General features: G+C 36.4%; 1 protein-coding gene across 2 annotated transcripts; it reads left to right on the forward strand.

The window, feature by feature from the left end:
- Positions 1–2,271: 2,271 nt before the first annotated feature.
- On the forward strand, positions 2,272–19,079 carry pcbp2 (poly(rC) binding protein 2). 2 transcript variants are annotated; one of them, XM_066643868.1, is made up of 12 exons: positions 2,280–2,477; positions 8,839–8,992; positions 12,486–12,518; positions 12,712–12,828; positions 13,609–13,740; positions 14,647–14,775; positions 15,365–15,439; positions 15,536–15,577; positions 15,725–15,797; positions 15,884–15,939; positions 16,297–16,466; positions 16,887–19,075. In XM_066643868.1, the coding sequence occupies exons 2-12, from the start codon at positions 8,900–8,902 to the stop codon at positions 16,921–16,923; spliced, it is 957 nt and encodes a 318-aa protein (XP_066499965.1). In that variant the 5' UTR covers positions 2,280–2,477; positions 8,839–8,899; the 3' UTR covers positions 16,924–19,075. The 2 variants fall into 2 exon arrangements, with proteins under 2 accessions (XP_066499963.1, XP_066499965.1); XM_066643866.1 differs by having other exon boundaries at positions 2,272–2,477; positions 15,365–15,577; positions 16,887–19,079.
- Positions 19,080–21,259: the final 2,180 nt, after the last annotated feature.

The following is a 21,259-nucleotide window of genomic DNA, read 5'->3' on the forward strand; positions in this document are numbered from 1 at the left end:
AAGATTCACTGTTAAATGGAGAGCTTTTTCTAGTAGATAACCATGGCCTCAGACTTGGAGGTGCTGATCCATAGACCTCTTTCAATTTGGCTGTAGATTAATCAAGGGCATGCTTGAGGCCTGAGTTAAAAGAGCCCAGCAGGACAACATTATATGCAAATAGAGATGCTACCATCTGAGCCCCCAACACAAGCCCTTCTGTCTCTAGCTATGCCTTGCAACCCTGTCCATGAAAATAAAGAACAAAATTGGAGACAAGGCACAAACTTGACAGAGCTTAACACCCACAGTGAACACTTCACACAGAGGATGGAATCACAATTCACACTCTGAGCATAGAGGAGTGAATGGCTTTGATCAGAGGGGCCCTGGCACACCATACATCCCTACAAAATATCTTGGGGAATATGGACACATGGAGTCACCACCCTAGTTTTCCAGACCAGAGGCACTGTTCCCATTTGCTACACCCCAAACACATTTGTCAATACTCTCTGCATAGGAGGCATGTCTCTCTAGTTAAGGATTTCCTCAGGGTGCTCATGCAAATGCCTGACAATATCCTGTCGAGTGTAGTTTAATGCCATGATTGTTAATGCAGATTCTAAATCAATGGAAAAGGGGACATATTTAATCTTGAGTATGCCATAATGTGGTTGTTTGGGCAGTCTTTTATTTCACTCTGGTCCTTGACAACCTCTGAAAGCCATTTGGGTGTTTGGATTACAATCATTTGAGACACATTGGAACCCTTTCACACCTGTACTTCCTGCCCATTTATGATCAACTCCCCTAAGATGGGTGTTAATGCAAGGTGTGAATGGGAGTGAAGATGCACTTTGTCCACATTGTCCTTTTGAACTCCTTTACCAAGAGCTGTCTGTGCAGTTATAAGAGATTCAGCCATTTCAGCAGGCTTAACCCATCTGGCTAACTGTATTAGCCAGCCACAAGGTTCTAAAGCAAAGAAATTATGTCTAAGTAGCTCTGGCAGGGATGTGGATTAAGCATATTGAAGCCACAATGTTCTAGAAGCTATAGAACATAAATCAAGTAATGACATATTGATTAAAAAAAGAATCTGTATTGTTATAGAGCCCTGTGAAGGACTGGTGCCCCCTCCAGGGTGTATTCCTGCCTTGCGCCCAATGATTCCAGGTAGGCTCTGGACCCACCGTGACCCTGAATTGGATAAGCGGTTACAGATAATGAATGAATGAATGAATGAATGAATGTATTGTTATAGATTCATTAATTGTGATTAAATAGCTCCGGTGAATATTTGACATCGCAAATATGCCTCTGAATCTGCATTTGCCACTTCTGATTTTGCCATTTTAATCTTAATTCTCCAGTTTTAGGGGACTAAATATTATTGGACAAGCTAAACTTACTATTGTTTTTCAGCATAAGGACAAAAGAAGTGTGAATAGCAGGGGTGCAGACATCATAAGACAAAGAACTGGTACATTGTTAGAAGCAAAAACCCACCAGTGATTTATCAGTAGCAAACAAACCAGTAAACTACAGAAGAAATGTGACCCAAGAAAGTAGAGTTGTACACCGAAGTGCTTGTAATTTCTGAATCTTGTCTAATTAAAAACTAACACAATGGCATTTACAAGTCATTCCATTTATATGGCTGAACTTTTAGGTTTTTCTGGCAATATTAATGTAATCTTCTCATTCCAGCACTGCTTGGTTAGTCCCCCATGGGCCCAGAACTGTACTCTCATTTGTCCACATTTTAAAAATTTATCTAAAGGTATCTCACAAAACTACTAACACCAGAAGGACAATGTTTGTGTTTCATGGAAATTGTCCAGTACCAGTAGAGTTGTGGAAATATTTGTGTTGGTGAAACCTAATAAAAGCTAATATGAACAAACAAATCATAATTTATTCTTATTTATTACAATATTTGGCACTCCTAGAAGTGTTGTATAAAAGCAATATCACATAAATGTTTGGCTGTTATATTAAATACATTATTTATTTGTCTCCACAAAACACATATACAAAATATACACATAAAATATATATATATATTAAATATGATAGCACACCCTCGTGTGATATTGCTAAATAATTATTCATTCTTTCGTTGTCTATAATCACTTATCCAGGGTTAAAAAATGGTGTTTTGAAAGATATTGCTTTGTCCAAAGTCATTATGTAAAACTGTCTGGTCTGTGGTGGGTTAGTGGAGTCTGCATGACCGGCGGTGACCAGCGGGCGGCGGTAAACGCGAGTCTGTAGCGAGAAGGAGGGGGGAGGGCTGTGACGACAGCGGTGGTCTCGGGTGAAAGTTGACTGGAGCGCATTGTGTTGTCTTTGTAGAGAAGAGTGGAGTCTGATCACGCAGTTGTGTGTCTTCCCTCTTCCCCCGAATCCTCTCTAAATTCCCTCCCGAACCTTCCCCCTTTTACCCTCTGGACCCTACCCCTCCCCTCAGCGCCGAGCCAGGGCTCCGCCAGGTGAGACACACGCTTATTTGAGTCTTTCTGGGTTTTTTTTTTCGGAGTGTTTTCGCGCTTCTGTTGGGCAGGGGAGACTCGCGACGGAGTGCGTACTCCACTAGGCCGCAGCGAACACTCTCCCGCGGATTAGCACTGAAATGCAGCTCGATATAACGTCAATTAAAGAGCTCCTAAGGCTAAATTAAGGGTGTGCGATGATTTTATTGCCGTCATTTGACGTTAACGATTTATATATTGTGAGTTTGCTGCTTTATGTAGCAGGGAAAATGTTTATCCCGTGATCGAGGTTAGCTAGTTAGCTTGCTAACGGTAGCTAGGCAAATTGATCTATGCTAAGCTAAGGCGCGCGAGTCATTTGCAGGAGCGGGAGACAGTGAATATTAGCGCAGCGGCTAATACTAGCTCGGGCACACAACGAAACCAAAGCGTTTAAAACCACTTAACTGAGTAACTGTGTGGCGCTTAATTTAATATAACAGCGACCCAATGTCAACACGTGACCTCTCATATTAACCTACTGGTCTTGTGTAATCGTGTGAGTCGAAATGATCCATAACGTCAATAGTAATTTTACTGTACGCTAAGCCATTTCAGGACGTCGGATTTTTTTTTAACGTGGCTTAATGAGACCAACAGATCTAGAGAGCGGCAAATTTCACACAAGTACACATGTGCCAAAGGGCAGTGGTTCTTACAATGAGATTTGGCAGTAGAAACATAAAAATCTAAATTTGGTTTAAGGAACACGAATATCGTGGTAGTTATAATTAATATTTATATATATCTCTCTCCTGCCATAAGAACCGTAAAGTGATATGTAGCATACATTTTGTTCGGAGAATTTACATAGGGGAATAAACGAAAAAGCCTACATGTCAGTCATTTTTTGAGAATATACAGGTGAATTTTTCTGCATTAGACGGTGCGCAAGACCCGTAACATATAAAAGATTTAATGTTCTTAGGTTGTTTGTTATTTTAGTAAATCAAGCGTTTTTTATATATTTGTTTTAGAATGTATTTTTAATTAGCGTTGATGCATGGATCCACCCTTGGGGTGCTTTAAAATCTCACTAGATTGATACCTAACCTTATTTAACAAAACTCGAGTCAGTGTTATTTCCACCAGTTAATGGTTATTACTTTGTATCATTGTTTCTTTCTGAACGTTAGACTGTTATTTTCAAAGGTAGATTTACCGCAAGCTATTTGGTTTAAACTTATTTATTATCTAATGTACTGAAATATGTTTTTGTATCTTTCTGTAACATTGTAAGCTTTCATTGCGCTTCCAGGCAGTTATCTAATGTTTTTTCAGAGTGTTTCTTTATTGGAATTGAGCCTGCAAGAAAGTCACCTTCCTAATGTATTATTCCAGGAATTTGATAAAAATTTGTTTTTCCCTGTGGCTGTTAGAGTAATTAAACCCCAAGTCATATTTTTTTCCATAAGAGCTGAAATGTATAGTGCTCTTATAATAATAGCAGCCTTACTGAAATGTTGAACATATTTCCCCAATTTTTAAAATTACCATTTTATTGTGGTCAGCACCTCTCTACTGTAGGGAAGGGTGACAGGCCATTGTCCCAAAATACAATGACACAGTGCAATGTGATGCCCACATGTGCTGTGCTCATAAATATGAAAAGTATACAGGCCTAAACTTTAATAACAGCTGTGAATTTTATTTATTACAATTTTTTTATTGTTTGCAAAAATTGGAAATATGGTGTTGAAAGTGTGCAGTTTAAAAAAATTATTACATTACAGAGAAATATATGTATTGTGCACTATTTGGGTGGAAGTTTTACTTTTTCTTGTTCAACCTTGTGCACTACATAGGGTGGAGGAATTAATTTGAGACTGCCATTAGTCTTTGCTCCTCAAGGGGGGGAACTCTTTCTTGTCTACTGTTCTTAAAATGGAAAGAGAAATACAGATTTTATTTTCGGAGATAAAAAAAATTAGGAGTGATTCTGTGAATTAAACAGTAGTTATTGTTCAGAAATATGCATCCCCAGTAGTAGACCTGACTTTACAGACAAGTTAGGTTGGGATGGTGTAAAGTGTCTGCAGTACTAGTTGCCAACAATGCTATGTGCTTTCTCTTGCCTGTTAAATTTGCCTAAACAAAGCACTCTACTGTCTGAGTTTAATCATTTAAACGTGAAAGTGACTCCAGCCTTTTACAACCTCCATGCAGCAACAGAGCAAACTTCTCATACTTCATCCAGTGCAAACATAATGTAATTAGGCTGGAGTCAGTGTGAGGCAGTGTTACAGTGAACACACAAGCCAACCTTGCCAAACACCCCGTAGCCTGGGAGAAATTAGTGCTGCTAGGCCAAAAAGTGATGAAAAACCTCTGAGGTGCGAAGGAATTGTTACCAAAAAGAGCAGACACATCTGTTGGAATGCTATGGTTTTAGGTGAGATGACCATACTTGGTCTAAATCTTATGCAAAGTATGCCAAGCTGTTGTGGATGCTGTAACGGGGAACATGACAAACCTTGTCGATCAGTTAAGGCACAGCCACAAACTAATGTAAGAGGAAGGTTAAAAAAAACACTGTTATAGCTTTGAAAGAATTAACATGTACAATTTCTGCTCCTGGACTTGTGATCGACCCCATCACAAAGTACCTGGCTAAATATGTTGTGCAAGAGAACACCTAACCCTAGAGCTGGCTCAGAATATTGGGCTATTCAGATATTTGTTTGTTGGGCAGATATTCTGTTTTTCATTTTGAGATTCAGATATTAGGTGGGGTTTTTTTAAAAAATATTTTAATTTAATGTTGCTATTGTTAAAGTCTCCACCACACCCGTATCCCGGCTCTACAGCATGAAGAAGAAGAAAAAAAAAACTCTGCTCCCCCTGCACTCCACCTGATTCAGCCTTGCCAACATAAATGTCCTGAATGAAGCATAAAACAGCCCAACATAATACAACACCCTACTTACAACAAAGCATGACGTAGTGACAGTTAATTTTGTCAGCTTTGTACCTTGACTTGATCCACCTTCATGAAGCTCTGGTTATACAATACTATCAAATCAAAATCAAAGTATCCAGTATATACTTTGAGCAGAGACACAGCACAGCCTTGGGACTTGAAAGCTCGTGTCAGACACAGATTTTCTGAATGACACACATCCTCCCCCAACCCAGCCACCCTTGAATAGTCACAGAATATTATTCTTGAAGCTGTAAAGTGATATTTGGAACAGTCATACACATTGCAAAATTAAAATATCAAAAACAATTATATAAACATGCTACAATATATGTAGCACACTTCTACTGTATTAATCATCTTTACTAAGAGAACACTCCTCTGTTTGGTAACTTCTATTGAGTTCTTACAGTTGTACAGCAGGGCTGTGCCCTTGGAGACAATGAACCGTTCAATTAACCAGCATTCAGCTGGGCCCTGTTCCCTACTGCAGGGAAGTGGAGACCACTGCTGCATCCTTATAAGACTGAATTGTGTTGCAGAACGGAGTTGGCTTGTGCCCTTCACCATGGATATCTTCACAAGATAGCACTGTGCAGCTGTTAAGTGACTTCTCTTACCACACCTTCTGGTCTAGTTACCACACATCGGCTCCATCTGGATTTTGTGAATCTCATTTAGCACAGATTAGTTCCACAAGGACTGAACAATAGCAAAAGGAATCTTAGCATAATACATTTTTCATTTACACAGTAATTGAAGTATGTATTAATTTATGCTAAATTGTAATTGTGCATAGTAATATAAACTTAAATGTGTTACTCTCCAGCATCTCAACACTGAATACCACCTTATTATAATCAGTACTGATATCATTATTTAAGAGCGTGTGTATAATTTTAGTTTTGCTAAAAAGTGAATTATAGCACCACATAACAAAAAGGAAGTAATTTAAATATGAATACAAAAAAGGAACGTCCCATGCAAGTATATTGTATTCAGCTATTTGAGTAAGCATAGCATATGAGACAAACCTGAACCCAGAGACAATGTGCTGTTAAGTTAGCTGGATATTAAATGCCATCCTTATAAGATATGGGAAAACCTGCTGACCAGCAAATATAATTTGAACGTGTACAATCTGTACAGCTTTTATTCTGAAATAACCATTCCAAGAAAACAATTGCTTTGATTGCAGCATGTATGTCTCTAAAAACCCAAAATAAGCCGCCTCCTGAGCAGTACCATCACATATATGCGGGTCACCCATGCGGTAAGCACTGATACATTCCAGTACCATAACAGATGTTAGCTTTTGCACTTGATGCTGATGACAATCTGGATGGTCCCTTTTGTCTTGAACACAGAGGAATGTGTTTCCATATTTTTTGTATTTTATTTATATATATATATATATATATATATATATATATATATATATATATATATATATATATATATATATATATATATATATATATACTTTTAACAAATACAACCTGGAATGTGTACACCTGTGACAACAGCAGTTTCAGTATTTTTAGGATGATTTGATATGAGCATTTCTGTGTAGAACTCAAATTTCTTGTCCTTGTGTAACGGATTTTAAGTTAAATGACAACCATTTTCTAAATTACTTTTGAGCTCACATGACTATTTTTAATCATTGTATCTTCATGGTTTCTTTTACAGTAACATCTAAGGGCTAAAGTCATTTCCGTACTTGCATATCTGACTTTTTCCATTCCTGGAATCTTTCACAATATCTTGTATTGAGAATTGCAAGTTCTATTTCAACTGTCTCATAATTTGACACTGAGACACAATACGTCATTGGTTGAAAAAAACGGACCCTGTGGCAGAAGCTTCTTTTATCTTCTTTCTTTATTTTTATTTATTTTTTCCAAATATTGCTTATAGTGTAATATTTAAAAAAATAAAATAAAAAATCGTAGATATTCAGTTTTTCAGCATTATTCTTTGCTCCTGTGTCGCAAGCATCAAATTCCGAATTTGTTTATGCTTATAAATTATAATCAAGTTAGTCAATAAAAACAAGAAATTTCTTTTTTGTCAATTCAACTTTTGCTAAGTAAATTGATACATAAAATTAATTGGGAAATGATATGTTGGTTCAAAAGCCACAAGTGGAAAAACTATTAGCTTTCTTGAAGACCACGGACACTTTATACACAGTTAATTGTTTGTGTTCCAAGGGACAGATTTACATCTGAATATCATGTGCATCATATTGTATGATTTAGGTTTTTCTTGTCTAAAGGTCTTACCCCCAGTGTAGTAACCACTTGGGCAGCCCCAATGCGTGCCCCTGTTTTTGAAATATATGCAGTGGTTGCCTGGTCACCACCTCGTGGTTTCAGTCAGCTCTGCTTGGTAATTGTTACCTTGAGTGCCAAGTTTCTGGCTTGTTAAACTGGCTCATCCAACTGTGGGTGAGTGTGTGCTTCCTTCCAGTTTTGTTGGTATTTTGTCATTTTTGGTGCAGAGCTGAGCACTAGACAGAGAAATACTTTTAAAATCAAAAGTTAAATGTTTTAGAAAAGGTAAAAATTTATTTTTAAATTATGTTCACTATGTAAATTAAGTCACTCTGGTTTTTGACTAAAGATCATTTGTTCTTAAAAAATAAACATATTTTGAAGCCATTTCCAAGAAAACAACTCCATAAGCGATATTCATAGGATAAGATTTCCCTGGGGGTCTTAATGAAATGGTGGTGACATGCTTTGCTCAGTGACCAATGTCTGATTTTAGTGCTTGTTCCTTTAAATCAGAATATGCCCACTCATCTCAAGAGCCTATAAATGGGGCGAGTGAGCTGAATGTGGTTTTTAGCCATTCATTTGGTTCTCTTCCTTTTTGTTCACATATTTCACAGTATTTAATCAGTACAGGTATTTCTCTGCAGTCATTGTTTGTTTTGCTCCGTTTAACCATGTCTTGGTACTATCGCTTAAATGCGGGTCCAGCTGACATTTCTAACATATCAGCAAACTACACTAGATGCAGAATGACTCCTTTTATCCCATGTTTACTGACAGAACAGACCAAAATATTTTGAAGGCTGGGTTTTATTTTAGTTTGTTGGTAGGTAGGCAATCCAGATACCCAAAATTCAATGTGCTTATGCACTGAAAAACAGACTTTTGTCCTTAGGACCCCTTTATCTCTATCACCAAAGTAGTAATCATGTCTATTTGTGTTTTAACAGAAGGAGCATATTTAGGAAGAGCACATTTACCTATATTTTCTCAAGTACCAGATATACCTTAAAAAATAAATAAATGACACTTTTATCTTTATTTTAACTTGATAGTCATATTAAGGTCAAATTTGCTCTGAATTGACTTCATAAATAATTCGTAATTTCCTTTGTGACAGGTGTAACATTTGGTGACCAAAGAGCATACAGCAGAACCAGGTAGATCTCCAAAGCACAGGGATGGACTCTGGCGTGATTGAAGGTGGACTCAATGTCACTCTCACCATCAGGCTCCTCATGCATGGTAAAGAGGTTGGCAGCATTATTGGAAAGGTCAGTTTTGTGGTTTATACTTGAAACTAAATGTTTTTTTTTTCTTTCTTTCTTAATTTTAAGGTTTTTAATAAGCATTAATCAACGGCAGTTATTTTACTGTCAGTGGTCCCTTGCTACCTGGAAATCAAGTTGCTAATTTTCTAGTCATAAAACAATGGACAATGAGAAGGAAATTAAATATCTTGGAAAATCTTTTATTGTCCTTGAAACTTACATCAGCATTCATTTATGTTCCTTTGGCTTAGAATGAACTTCTAGGCCAGGTGTCACGAATAGGCGGTCCAAGTCCCGACCTGTAACTGAAACTATTATGAGTGTTTTAATTTTAAACAGAGTGTTTGTTTTAAATGGTGTGACCCTAGTCATTACAGTTCAGGTTTAGGACTCCGGGACTCGCATGGGTTTACACATGAAGCTACTCAGTCAATCAGATCTGTGCATTAGATGAGCTGTGACTAGAATAAGTGACACACACAGGGCAGGGCTCCAGACCTGAGAGCACCGTTCGTTGCATGTTGTTTTTTCGTCTCAATTTTCTCCACTCGCAAATATTCAGTTGGATCCGTACGGCATAGATCAGGCTGCTTCTCTTAAAAAACACTCCCAAGAGTGGAACTCTTTCCACCTGGGTAAGCTCTGGAACCACCGGCATCCTGAACCGGATAACGGGTTACAGACAATGAATGAAGGCGTGAAACGGAAAACGTTCCAGCTTTCCTACTGTTCCAAGCACTGTTCTAAGCCTGGTAATGGGGAAAAATGCAATATGTTTACAGTTCAGCACTTGGGAGTATTTTATTTATTTATCATTATAAGTTCCTCTTAATCTATCTTTTTACTCTTTCTGCTTCTTTGAACGCTTGAGCTGGTAATGCCCCAACAATATTTTCATGACACAAGATGTAGATATCATTACTTTTTTGTGGTAAGAAAATGTTATTCCAGTGAAATCCTTCCTTGTGATTACACACACACACGTGTCCTTTTTGTCACAATGTGACAATGTTAATATAGTGATAAATATCAAGATTTATCTAAAAATAAATGATCATGATAACATTTTTGGCCATATTGTCCAGCTCTAATGTCTAATGTAATATACTGGGTCATGAAGTGTTTCTTTTGTAGCAGTAGAACACAGTGGCTGTAATTTCTTATTTAAAAACTCCAGTTAATATATGGAGGGATAAACTGAGCCTCTTCACAATCATAGCAAGCACTACTCCAAGTCATACGTTTAGGTATGTAAAGTTCAATCGGTTTGTCATTACGCTGTCCTGTTATTGATATTGAGAGCAGTTCAGATGGCAGTGATCAAATTAATAAAGTGTATGAATTGATAACTGTAATAAAATAAGAGCCAAGTGTAAGAAGTAATTTAGTATTGACGTTAAAACGTCTAAAGGTCCTCCAGTTAGTGAGTGACAGTGTTAGGTAGAACAAATTCAAGGATGTACAGAATACCACCAGTTCAGACTGACTAACGAACATATCAGAAGATGCAATGTATGTAGGCCTTATTGCAATTTTTGCAACATGTCTTTTCATATTTGTATTATGGGCATCTGAGCACTGGAATTTTGCAAGAGGGAAAGGCCATGTCAAAATAGAAATTGCAATGTTACACTACTCAACTCGTTTTTCATTTTTTTTAAATAAACACATCCATCATTACCTGTCAGATGTTGATAGCCAGTGCAATAGCTAGTTTTCATGGGGTGCAACAAAATGGGCTTACTTTCTATTTTTTAGGGCATGTTTCAAAGTGCATCAACTATACAAGAATGATGCATGTAACATGTAAAGCAGAAAGAACAGCTATAAAACAGACAATTAGGTAGGAAGGTTTACATTTTGAGGGTTCCATGGCAGTGGTTACATGTCTCATCAGCAGTGTGAGGTGACTTAGTTGAATTGAAAAAATGCAACAGCATTGCCTCAAATCTGGATATGTTGATTCCAGACAGATGCCCATTTTTTTTAAGTGCTATTCCACCATGAAAAAGTTTGTCCTGCCTTTTTCAAAAGGAAAGATGGAGAAGAAGCCATCTGTCTGCCTGCTTACACTGGACCCACAAGAAAAAGCTATCCATGTGCCACTCAGTCAGCTGGACATGGCTCTTGCCAAAAAGCAATTGTTTAGGGAGGGCACCTGAAAGTTTGAGAAAAATACAGTGAATATAACGGAGTTCAAGAAAGAATATGTCTCTTTTCTTGGCTCAATGAGCTCCCTTGAGGTTGTGACCATGGTAACAGAAGCTAAAAGTGTAGCAGCGATTATTTGAGAAACTCCTACAGGTTCTCTTCAATGCAGGATGGTGCTAGCTAAAAGCATGAAATTATTATTGAGCAGTATAAAACATTCACATTGAATGTCACTGAAAATGATGAATCCGATTTCCGAGATTTTTTAAGGGGTTGTTGAATTTCATGGAAGATTTGGTTAGATATATCAGTGATCACTTGAAGTCTCCTCTCACTGTCCCATGGACAAGCTACAGTAGGATGAGGTTACTGTCAGCAAAGAGATGCTCCGTAGAGGAGTCTAGCAGCATTGTACTTGGTCCAGATTACAACAGCTGGACATGCAAAAGATGTAGTTCTTTCAAAAGCACTACAAAGGAGGAAGATTGATTTATTCGCAGTACAGAAATGGTTTGAAAAATGGACAGTGTTTTGAAAAAATTATATAAGGACAAACATATTACTGACAAAAACACCTCCATCATGGAATGGCAAGTTCAAACAGCAAAGAATAATGAGAAGCAGTGAGAGGATGTATTAAAAGGTGGACAAAATGGCAGTCAGAACCTAGAAAAAAGACTTCACATTTCTGTCAACATTTAATATGTATATGTTGCAGGAAAACAGGGAAGTTGCATCAAACTCTGTCTACATTAAAATCTGTTGTTTGTTTTAAACATTTGTTTAAATGTGACATAAGCAATATTCTTAAGCAAAGTTCTGCTGCTCACACGGTCCATGATACAGTAGGTATTTTAAGCTATCATGAACATTCAAATTTTATTCTTCTCTTTTTGCAACAGTTTATTTTAGACATGCACTGATCTTCCCCTGATTTTTGAGTAAGGCAGGTTCCATATTATGCTGGGTCCTTATTTTGTCGTTAGCATAGATGGAGATGGAAGAGAATTTGGGCAACAATGGTAGCTGTAATACTACAGTTCTGTTCATCTGCTTGTGTGTCTGCATTCCTTGATCAGTTCAGTATATTTTCTAAGCATGTTAAATCAGACTCCCATGGAGAAGAACATGTTAGTCTGTGGTGCAATCTGTCTGTCATTCACAGTTCTGTCTGTCAGACAAGAACTATGCACATGGAAAAAATGTTACAAGAATTATAGGTATCGTATGGTTGTAATAAATTTAGTTTTTTTTTTTAGGCCTAATAAAATATTTGAGCCTCTTGTAGCATGCATTAGATTATTGCCATTGTTTCTGATTCTAATGTTTTTCTTCTCCTCTTTAGAAGGGCGAATCTGTAAAGAAAATGCGAGAGGAGGTGAGTTCTATTCTGGAATACATGATTGTTGCAATGGTTTTCAGTTAAATTGAAATTGCTGCAAGTCATGCACATTAATATTCCCCTCCTCATAGTTCAGTTGTCTTTACTGATGCAGCATAGAAAGATTATTATTTATTTTTTAAATGTTTGACCCAGATACTCAGGCTCTTTCTTTGTTTGCATCTTGCAGAGTGGTGCTCGCATCAATATTTCTGAAGGGAACTGCCCAGAGAGAATCATCACTTTGGCAGGGCCCACAACTGCCATCTTTAAAGCCTTCTCCATGATCATTGACAAACTCGAAGAGGTATAGATTCATCATCCTTCTATGACTCTTCTGTTTAGTACCAATTATTCTGAAATGGGAGTATAAATGCCTGACCTGATTCAGTTTTGTTCTTGTTTGGAAAGATCTCACGATTTTATCTCCCACATAATTGAATTAATCCCATACAAAGAAATTGTGTGTTTATTTATTTATTTAAACATAAGAGCACATTTGTTGTACAATTGGTGCATTAGAATAATCCATCTTCAGATCACTGCATGACTGTCTGGCTTGTGTAGATGTGCAGATGGTTCTTTGTGATGCACAAGTCACAGAGCTCAAATACAGTGTGTTTTCAAAGCTCTGATTGAATGTTTTTATAAATAAAATTCGGCACTTGCCATTTTCTCTGCTTATGGTGCACTTGAACCTCAGATTCCAGTAAGTTGTTTTCTACTTTGTTCGGTGAATCAAAACGCTGGACTCATTTTTGATTTCATTCACCATTAAAAATCAGTTTGTGTCGCTCTGTTTAACTGAGTCTTTGTGCCCAAACGTAAACGTGGGTCCAGTAATGTGATTGCAAAGACTCAGACGAGGCAGGACATTCCTAAAGTGCCTGCTATCTATAAAATATGCAAAAATCAGAAAGACTTGTTTTATCCAGTGTTCTCAGACTTGGGCAGATCACAAAAACTGAATGGGTTTGTTTTATTTGTGCGCTGGTTGGCTCCAGATCCCCAAATCATTGTGTTCATGCACATTTTTTCAATAATGTGCCCTTTTTAACAGTGTTTTTTCATTTCTTTTTTTCATCAGGACATCAGCAGCTCCATGTCCAATAGTACAGCCACCTCTAAGCCTCCTGTCACACTGCGCATTGTTGTGCCTGCCAGCCAGTGTGGCTCTCTCATTGGCAAAGGTGGCTGCAAGATCAAAGAGATCAGGGAGGTATGTAGTTTTTAATATGCAGGATGTTCAGCTTTTTTAGTGTCTCTTTTAGTAGTTTGTATATTATCTCTTTCAAACTTAAGTTTGTAAGTGTGTGTGTGTATATATACCTTTTTATATCTATAAATATTCTCAAAAAATGCTGGGTAGATTATTGGGGCTAAATTTAAAGTGGGGGAAGAAATTGTTACTACAAAAACTAGTTTAAGTTACCTTGGCTGTGAAATGGATTGATCTTTATTAGGTGAAGTTATGACTCGGAGAACCTTGGCTAAAATGAATTTGAAAATAAAATGTATCACCTGATACAGATACATGCGGATATTGCCAGGAGCATTGGTTTAGTCTCATTTGACTTTACTAGCACATGATCTACTGGTTTAGCTCAGAAATGTAAGAATAAATTAAAAAAGTCTAAAAATAAATTGCTTAGGGATGTTTTAAATATGCATCCATGTAAGTGAATTGGTTAAGCATAGGTGATAGTTGCATAAGTTATGTTTACTTACATCATTAAATAAAATATGGTCCCAGCATTTTTAACAGTGACTTTTTTCTTTGCATTTGGAGACACTCATGCTCATTTTATACAAGGAAGCTCCATAAATTTTCAATCTTTTAGTTTCGAAACAACTGGGAAAGAAAACATTGTGTGTTTTTGGAATTGGGTTCCTGTTAGATCAAATTTAGCCCAATAAGAAAAACATTTAAACAGATTTATAAAAGATGGCTATCCAGGAATATACCAGCAACCATTACACTAATTCAGTGAGTTTATGAAAATAGACATTAACACCACAAAAGCTGTTCTCTTCATAATAGTCTAAAGGTCTTTATAATTGCAACTTATAAATGATGTTTTAGTTAATTTGTGTCACTTTTTTTTCCCCTTTCTTTCACTTTAAGTCAACGGGAGCTCAGGTACAGGTGGCAGGAGACATGCTACCTAACTCCACTGAAAGAGCCATTACCATTGCCGGGACACCACTGTCCATTATTGAGTGTGTTAAACAGATTTGTGTGGTCATGCTGGAGGTATGCAATCCTATTTACTAGAGCTGCACACTATAGGGTACATGTTGATATTATTATTAAGGTTGTTACCAGTAAGCCAGTAGCTGTGCATGTAAAAACTTGCTATATTAAAGTTGTATTTGAAAATGAGAGCAAAAGTAGACAGCCTAGGCTTTAGGGATTTCTGTTTGCACTGTTACAGACAGGGCTTCAAAGTGTGGGGTTTTCTTGTAACATGCAGTGTTATAAATATTTTCCTGTTTTACAGTGAATAATATATTCCATTTATGGTAAAAAATATATATTTCGAGACAGGTTTTTGAATAGTTTAGTGTAAATTATTCTCTCAGCCTTAAATGTTGATACTGCACAAATAATTGGCAGTGCCCCCCACACTTTGTGGAAAATTAGTTTGTAATGACCTCTAGACCCCCTACACATCACTCTAATTGCAATAAAAATTAACTGCCAATGCAAGTGTTATTCATTTAAGTATTTATTTTAATTCATTGAAACACCATTACAATCAAAGTAATTCCTCGCAGGATCTTTTTTTACTTACTTTTGTATTTTGTATTTTTTTTTACTTATTTATTTATCTTTTGCCCAGTCTCCCCCTAAAGGTGTCACCATCCCGTATCGACCTAAACCCTCAGGTTCGCCTGTTATCTTCGCTGGAGGACAGGTGGGTGTCTTTTTATGGAAGTCTCTGGTTGTCAGAATAGAAAATTTTAGTTTAAATGTTGTGATTAATCTTGACACTGAAATACTGATCTTACAGGCATATGCGGTGCAGGGACAGCATGCCATTCCTCAACCTGATGTAAGACATATTTTCAGTATACATTGTTCACAGCTGTAAGCATTCAGCCAATACCCTGTACTGGTTGTAACGTCGTGTTTTATTTATTTATTTATTTATTTATTTATTTTATTTTTTATTTTTTTCTCTTCCCCCCCCCTCCTACAGCTCACTAAACTTCACCAGTTGGCAATGCAGCAAAACCCATTTCCTTTGGCTCCGAGCAGTCAAGGCTTCACTCGTGAGTGCATTCAGACTAGCATGAGTTCTGTGCTTACTCTGTTTTTACAGTCTGTTAATTTGTCCTGTTTTTTTCTTTCCCTTTAGCTGGGATTGATGCCACCGCACAGACTGGCTCTCATGAACTGACCATTCCAAATGACGTGAGATACTTTTTAAACCCTGTCTTTTAATACTGGGAAATCTGTAATTTTGCTGACCATGTCTAAGACTGTGCATATAATTTAGTAGGGCTGCCAATATTTTCACATTTTATTATTTTCTTTATCTTTTTATAATAATAATTTATTATTATTATAATATATGCAATCAAAGATTAAGGTACTCAAAACAGCTTTATTCCACAATATGCAGTAAAAGTTTTGTTGGTTTTAGTCTACGTTTATGTACTATTGTCTTTCATTATGAAATGGTGAAAGTATTAGTCTTGTTTTAAGTGATGTGTTCATTTGAGGGTGCAAATCACTTACACACGCTCGTGTAAAATCTTGTTTGTGTAGTTGATTGGCTGCATCATTGGCCGTCAAGGTGCCAAGATAAATGAGATCCGTCAGATGTCTGGAGCACAGATCAAGATAGCCAACCCTGTTGAGGGCTCCAATGATCGCCAGGTTACCATCACTGGCTCCCCTGCAAGCATCAGCCTGGCCGAATACCTCATTAATGCTAGGTAAAATGCATGTATGCTTTATTTATGTAATGTAAACCTGTTTGTATCAGTGTGTCTAGATAAATATAAATAACATTAGGTGGAAAAGAAGGTTCAATACACTCATAATTGGCTGGAATTCACTTAGCTTCTGCTAAGTGTCTGCAGGGTTTTTCGAGTTGGGCTATTAATTACAAAACCACAACTATTTGGTCTGACCATAACCTAACAATGACAAATGCAGAACTGTAATATTAGGCCTGTCCTTAAGGTCTCAGAGGCTTTGAGAGTTCCCAATTACTTATAATTATTCTCTCACTCTGAAAGTCTTATTACCTTAAGTTCAAAGATGTTTTTGCTCTTATGTGCAGGATGTCAGATTATTGTTTGGTCTATGTTTAAACTTGCCTTTTTACAAAATTGTTTTGCTTCATCTTGCAGACTCTCCTCTGAGGCTACAGGACTGGCTGCAAACTGATCTCATACGCCGCATCTCCATTTAGCCAGTTACCCCCCACCCCCAACTTCAAACACACAGTTGTGCGCACACTCACTTTCTGTGCAAAAAAAAAAGCAACCAAGTATTCTCAACCTAGCTTTTGTCCTCACTCACCCAAGCTGTGCTTCATGAATATATGCTTCATGAATATATTTTTTGGAAGTAAATATGCATAGGTATTTTATTTATTTATTTCATGGACATGTTTTTAAAATCCCTTTGCTTATAGTTTTTAACACTTTTGGTTTTCAGTGTATATCCTGTTGTACACATTAAGATTTGAAAGTAATAGGGGAAAATCTGACAAAGACAAATATCAACTTTTTTGTTCTCAGATTTTTCTTACAAAACACATGGAAAAATAATAAAAAAAAACACAGTAACAGATGATAAATCCACAGCTTTTTTTTTTCTCCCCCATGTATCATACAAAATTTGTGTATTTATTTTAATTTATACTTAGGAAATATTGGATGAATTTGAGCATACAAGCTCAGTCTGTTACCTGATTCCGGTTTTTTTTTTTTTTTTGTCTTGTTTATTTCCCCATCTTTCTGTCACCAGTTGTGGGGTGTTTCAGTGGATTTAAGACTGCAGTGGTTTTGTTGTTTTTTGTTGGTCAAATATTTTGTCATTCCTGTATGTTTTGTATTTTTTTATTTTTTTTCCCCAGAAGTTGAAGGCCATTTTGATAAAAGGATGGGCAAGAGTGTCTTGGACGTTTCTGATAAATTGATAAATATTACTGATATAATAATGAGTTGAAAATATTTCTTTTAAACAGAGAGAATATTTTTTTTAACCTATTGGGGTGGGGAGCCTGCAAAGGATTCCAAACTGACTCATTGTTTATATGGTGCGACTGATTAATCAACTAGAAGGATCATTCTAGAAGTAACACTAGTTTCCTTTTTCTCTATTTGCTTGGTTAAAATTTTTATTTTGTAAAGGAGAACCTAAAACCTTTTTTGTGCACGTTTTCAGAATATTGTAGATTTGAAGTGCAACAGGAATGAAGAATTATAAATGCAAATTAAAATGATGTGAAATGCTGAAACAACTAATTCATATTAACGTGCTTTTGTTTTCAAGAGTGGTGGGTGTAGGAGGTGAAATAATATTGGTTAATTTTGCCTGCTTGCTCGTGCACAGTAATGTAATCAAGAATCAGAAGGTGTATTGAATTCTTGATTGTAGTCACAGGGCATTTCCCCAGAATCAATATCTGCAAGTGGTATGATTAAACTGTAACAATCTTTTTACTAGCTTTTAGATGTGATGCCGCCTTTTCAAATATTGGAAACACTTGAATGGTGCTCATTTTTCTGACGTCTTCAGATTTCTGTATAACCATTTGTGCAGACAATGAGACAAATTACTTAATAGCTTGTGTAGTCACGAGTGGGTTTGGAGCAGTTACCAACTAAGGTGGAAAATATAATACTATAAAACAGGTCTGCTGTAATGGAACTTAATTGGAATTGTGATTATAGTTACCTGAGAAAGTGTGGGCATATAACTTCCGTGCGTTTAAATTTACATTGCACACACATCCATAAACCCAAACTACGAAATTAATGCAGCACCATCTAAAGGGAACGTCTACAATTGTGTGGAATGTCTGTTCTCTCTTTTACGTTCAGAAGCTCTGCGTCTTTTTAAGGTGGTACGGAATTTCTCAGGAGGAAAACGACTAAGGCTTAAATGTAATTTGTCTTTTTTTTAACCACACAAACTCATTTGAAACTCAAGTTGTTTAGGTTTGGAGCAGTCTGCTACACAGCCCATATGGACTTATAATGCAGTGAGCACCTGAATTTTCCACCAGTTCCACCTTAAGTAATCAGAAAAAGCAAAAACAAGTCAATATTACTCACCTTACGGAGCAGGAGTTTAGCAATAATCCTCATCTCGGTTTGTGCTATTCATCGTTTGCAGTTCTCCCTCTTGTCTATAAACCCCAGATGCCTTTTCTATGTGAGACATTTTAATTTGACCTATTTTCAGGCAGTGGGCATTCATATACACGTAGGATCGGTTTCAAACATGTAAACCAAATGGAAAGCTAGCCAATGGTAAAGTATCATTATTAGAAATATATAAATGTGTTTTTTGAATAAAATCATGAACGTCGTCAATAAGTCTGTTGACATTTCTGGTTAAGTGTACTGTTAATGTGAGCTAAACAAATAACAAATACATTTTAACATTTCTGTACCCACAAGCTTCTTATGAATAAAACTCCACAGTATATTAATATAATTATTAAAATATAATGTACATTTAAATGCAATCATTTTTATTTAAAATATTCTGAAAATAATTTCAAACACATATTTAGAAAACACAAAAATTAATGTCTGGAGGTTCTTAATTGCATGGACATAAAATAGAGGTGGGGAAATGAGATGGGTGCTCATTATTATATGCCCAAAGAACAAGAACAGGTTTCTCACCCTCTCGCCCACCAGAGAGGGCTAAGGAGCTCCGCTCTGAGCCCGGTCTCCCGGATCTCGCTTTCCCATTGGTTGATGAAAGAGGTGGGGGGTGGGGCAAAAGTAGGTAGGTTCTGGCAACTTCAGGTTTTTGATTGGCTGATGCAAGAGATCCCAGTACTCACGCGCATTTGGCTTCCGTATTGTGTTTCGTTTTGTTGAGAAAGAAATTATTGACAGTATCTTCATCTACTTGATACATTTGTTCTGTGGGTTGCGATTTTTAGCTAATGTGCATGTGAAATGATGAAATTGGGGATGGAAAACATTATTTGAGAACCTAATAGTTTTTGAGATATTTACTTTCTTTTTAAATGTTTTAACAATAAAATTTTTACACATTCATATTTAATTTCCGTGTTAAATTATGGGCTAAAAGCTTATCCAGTTTTTTGTTAAGCACACATTAGTGTTTCTGGTTGATCTGTCTCATCTCAGTGCAGTTGATGAACACCATGATGTTAGGTAAAACTAAGCTGTTCCAAATAATTTTTGATTATACTTTCAGCTCTACAAGTAAGTAATTTATTTTCATATGACAGTTTTCCTTATTTACAGTTAAAGTTAAAACAGCTTTCCATAGAAACTAATTCAATAGCACATGGCTTTGTAAATCACACCTAAACTTGCACTGAATTCATATATTTAACACAAACAGAAAACAACTTATTGAGGTCTAGTACAGATTTTTATTTTTGATCATCATTATAATTTATTTAAATATATTTTGTATATTAGTTACATTTACAGAGTCTATCAGAGGTGGTGGTGGGGGGGAGGGTCCTTTTATCAATTTATTCTAAAATAAAATATAAAAATTCAGTATGCACACAAAATGACCTGTGATTCAAGATAAACACACCCAGGTTATTTTGTGCACATAACACTGCATTTCCAGAGAAGAAACCTAATACTAATATTTTGTTCTGAATGGCTGACCACTCCAAACGACAGCAAATGATATCATTCTCAAATCTAAAGATGTTAACATGTCTTGATGATGAAATTGGAATCATTAGGTTTTAATAATAATAATAAATAATAAGTGAGGCTGTCCCAATCACAGATCATACATTTACATAAATATCAGATACAGAAAAGTAAAAAAGGAATGTCCTCTGATAGACTCCATACAGTAATGTAAAGCAGCACTAAAAATAAAAAATAAATAGTCAAATAAAAAAGTATAGTAATACAAAGATGTCATGCTGTTCCCTACTACTAAAGGACAGCTTTACCAGAGTCTCTGGAGCTTCGGCTGAGGATGCTCATTTACCTCAAGGAGTTGCAGCTTCTGATTTAGAACCAGCTATTTTTTTCCTTTTTTCTTTCTTTTTTTAAACAAAAATCCAAGTAAAACTAATTTCAGCTCAGTACCAGTAGGCTACAGTTAGACAGACAGAATATTTCAGCTTTTCCTCATGGAAAAGGATTCCAGATTGCTTCAATTTTGCAACCAAAGGAAATTTTGCTGTCTAATGAGCCAAAGGGGAAGTTAGGCAGCGTCCGTCCAGTTTCTAAATGGCAGTGCTCCATTTACTTGCCAAAAAAAGAAACCTTTCAAGATCTGAAATAACTAAATTAAAAAGAAGGCTTAAGTTCTGCATTTTATGTAAAGCACTAATGTACAGTGTTTACATACTTTTACAAGAGGCCTGATTTTATTCTGGATTCTGACAATTTTTTCATTGTAGGGTGAGCTTAATACACAAAGCATGTGTCTTCTTTAAAGAGACCAAGACCATTAGCAAAAGCTTGTACTTCCATGCCCTTTCAATCACTTTTTACTGAATTCTGCCCAATTTTTAACAGAGAAAATA

Source organism: Hoplias malabaricus, chromosome 14, assembly GCF_029633855.1.
Source record: "Hoplias malabaricus isolate fHopMal1 chromosome 14, fHopMal1.hap1, whole genome shotgun sequence".
Taxonomy (NCBI): domain Eukaryota; kingdom Metazoa; phylum Chordata; class Actinopteri; order Characiformes; family Erythrinidae; genus Hoplias; species Hoplias malabaricus.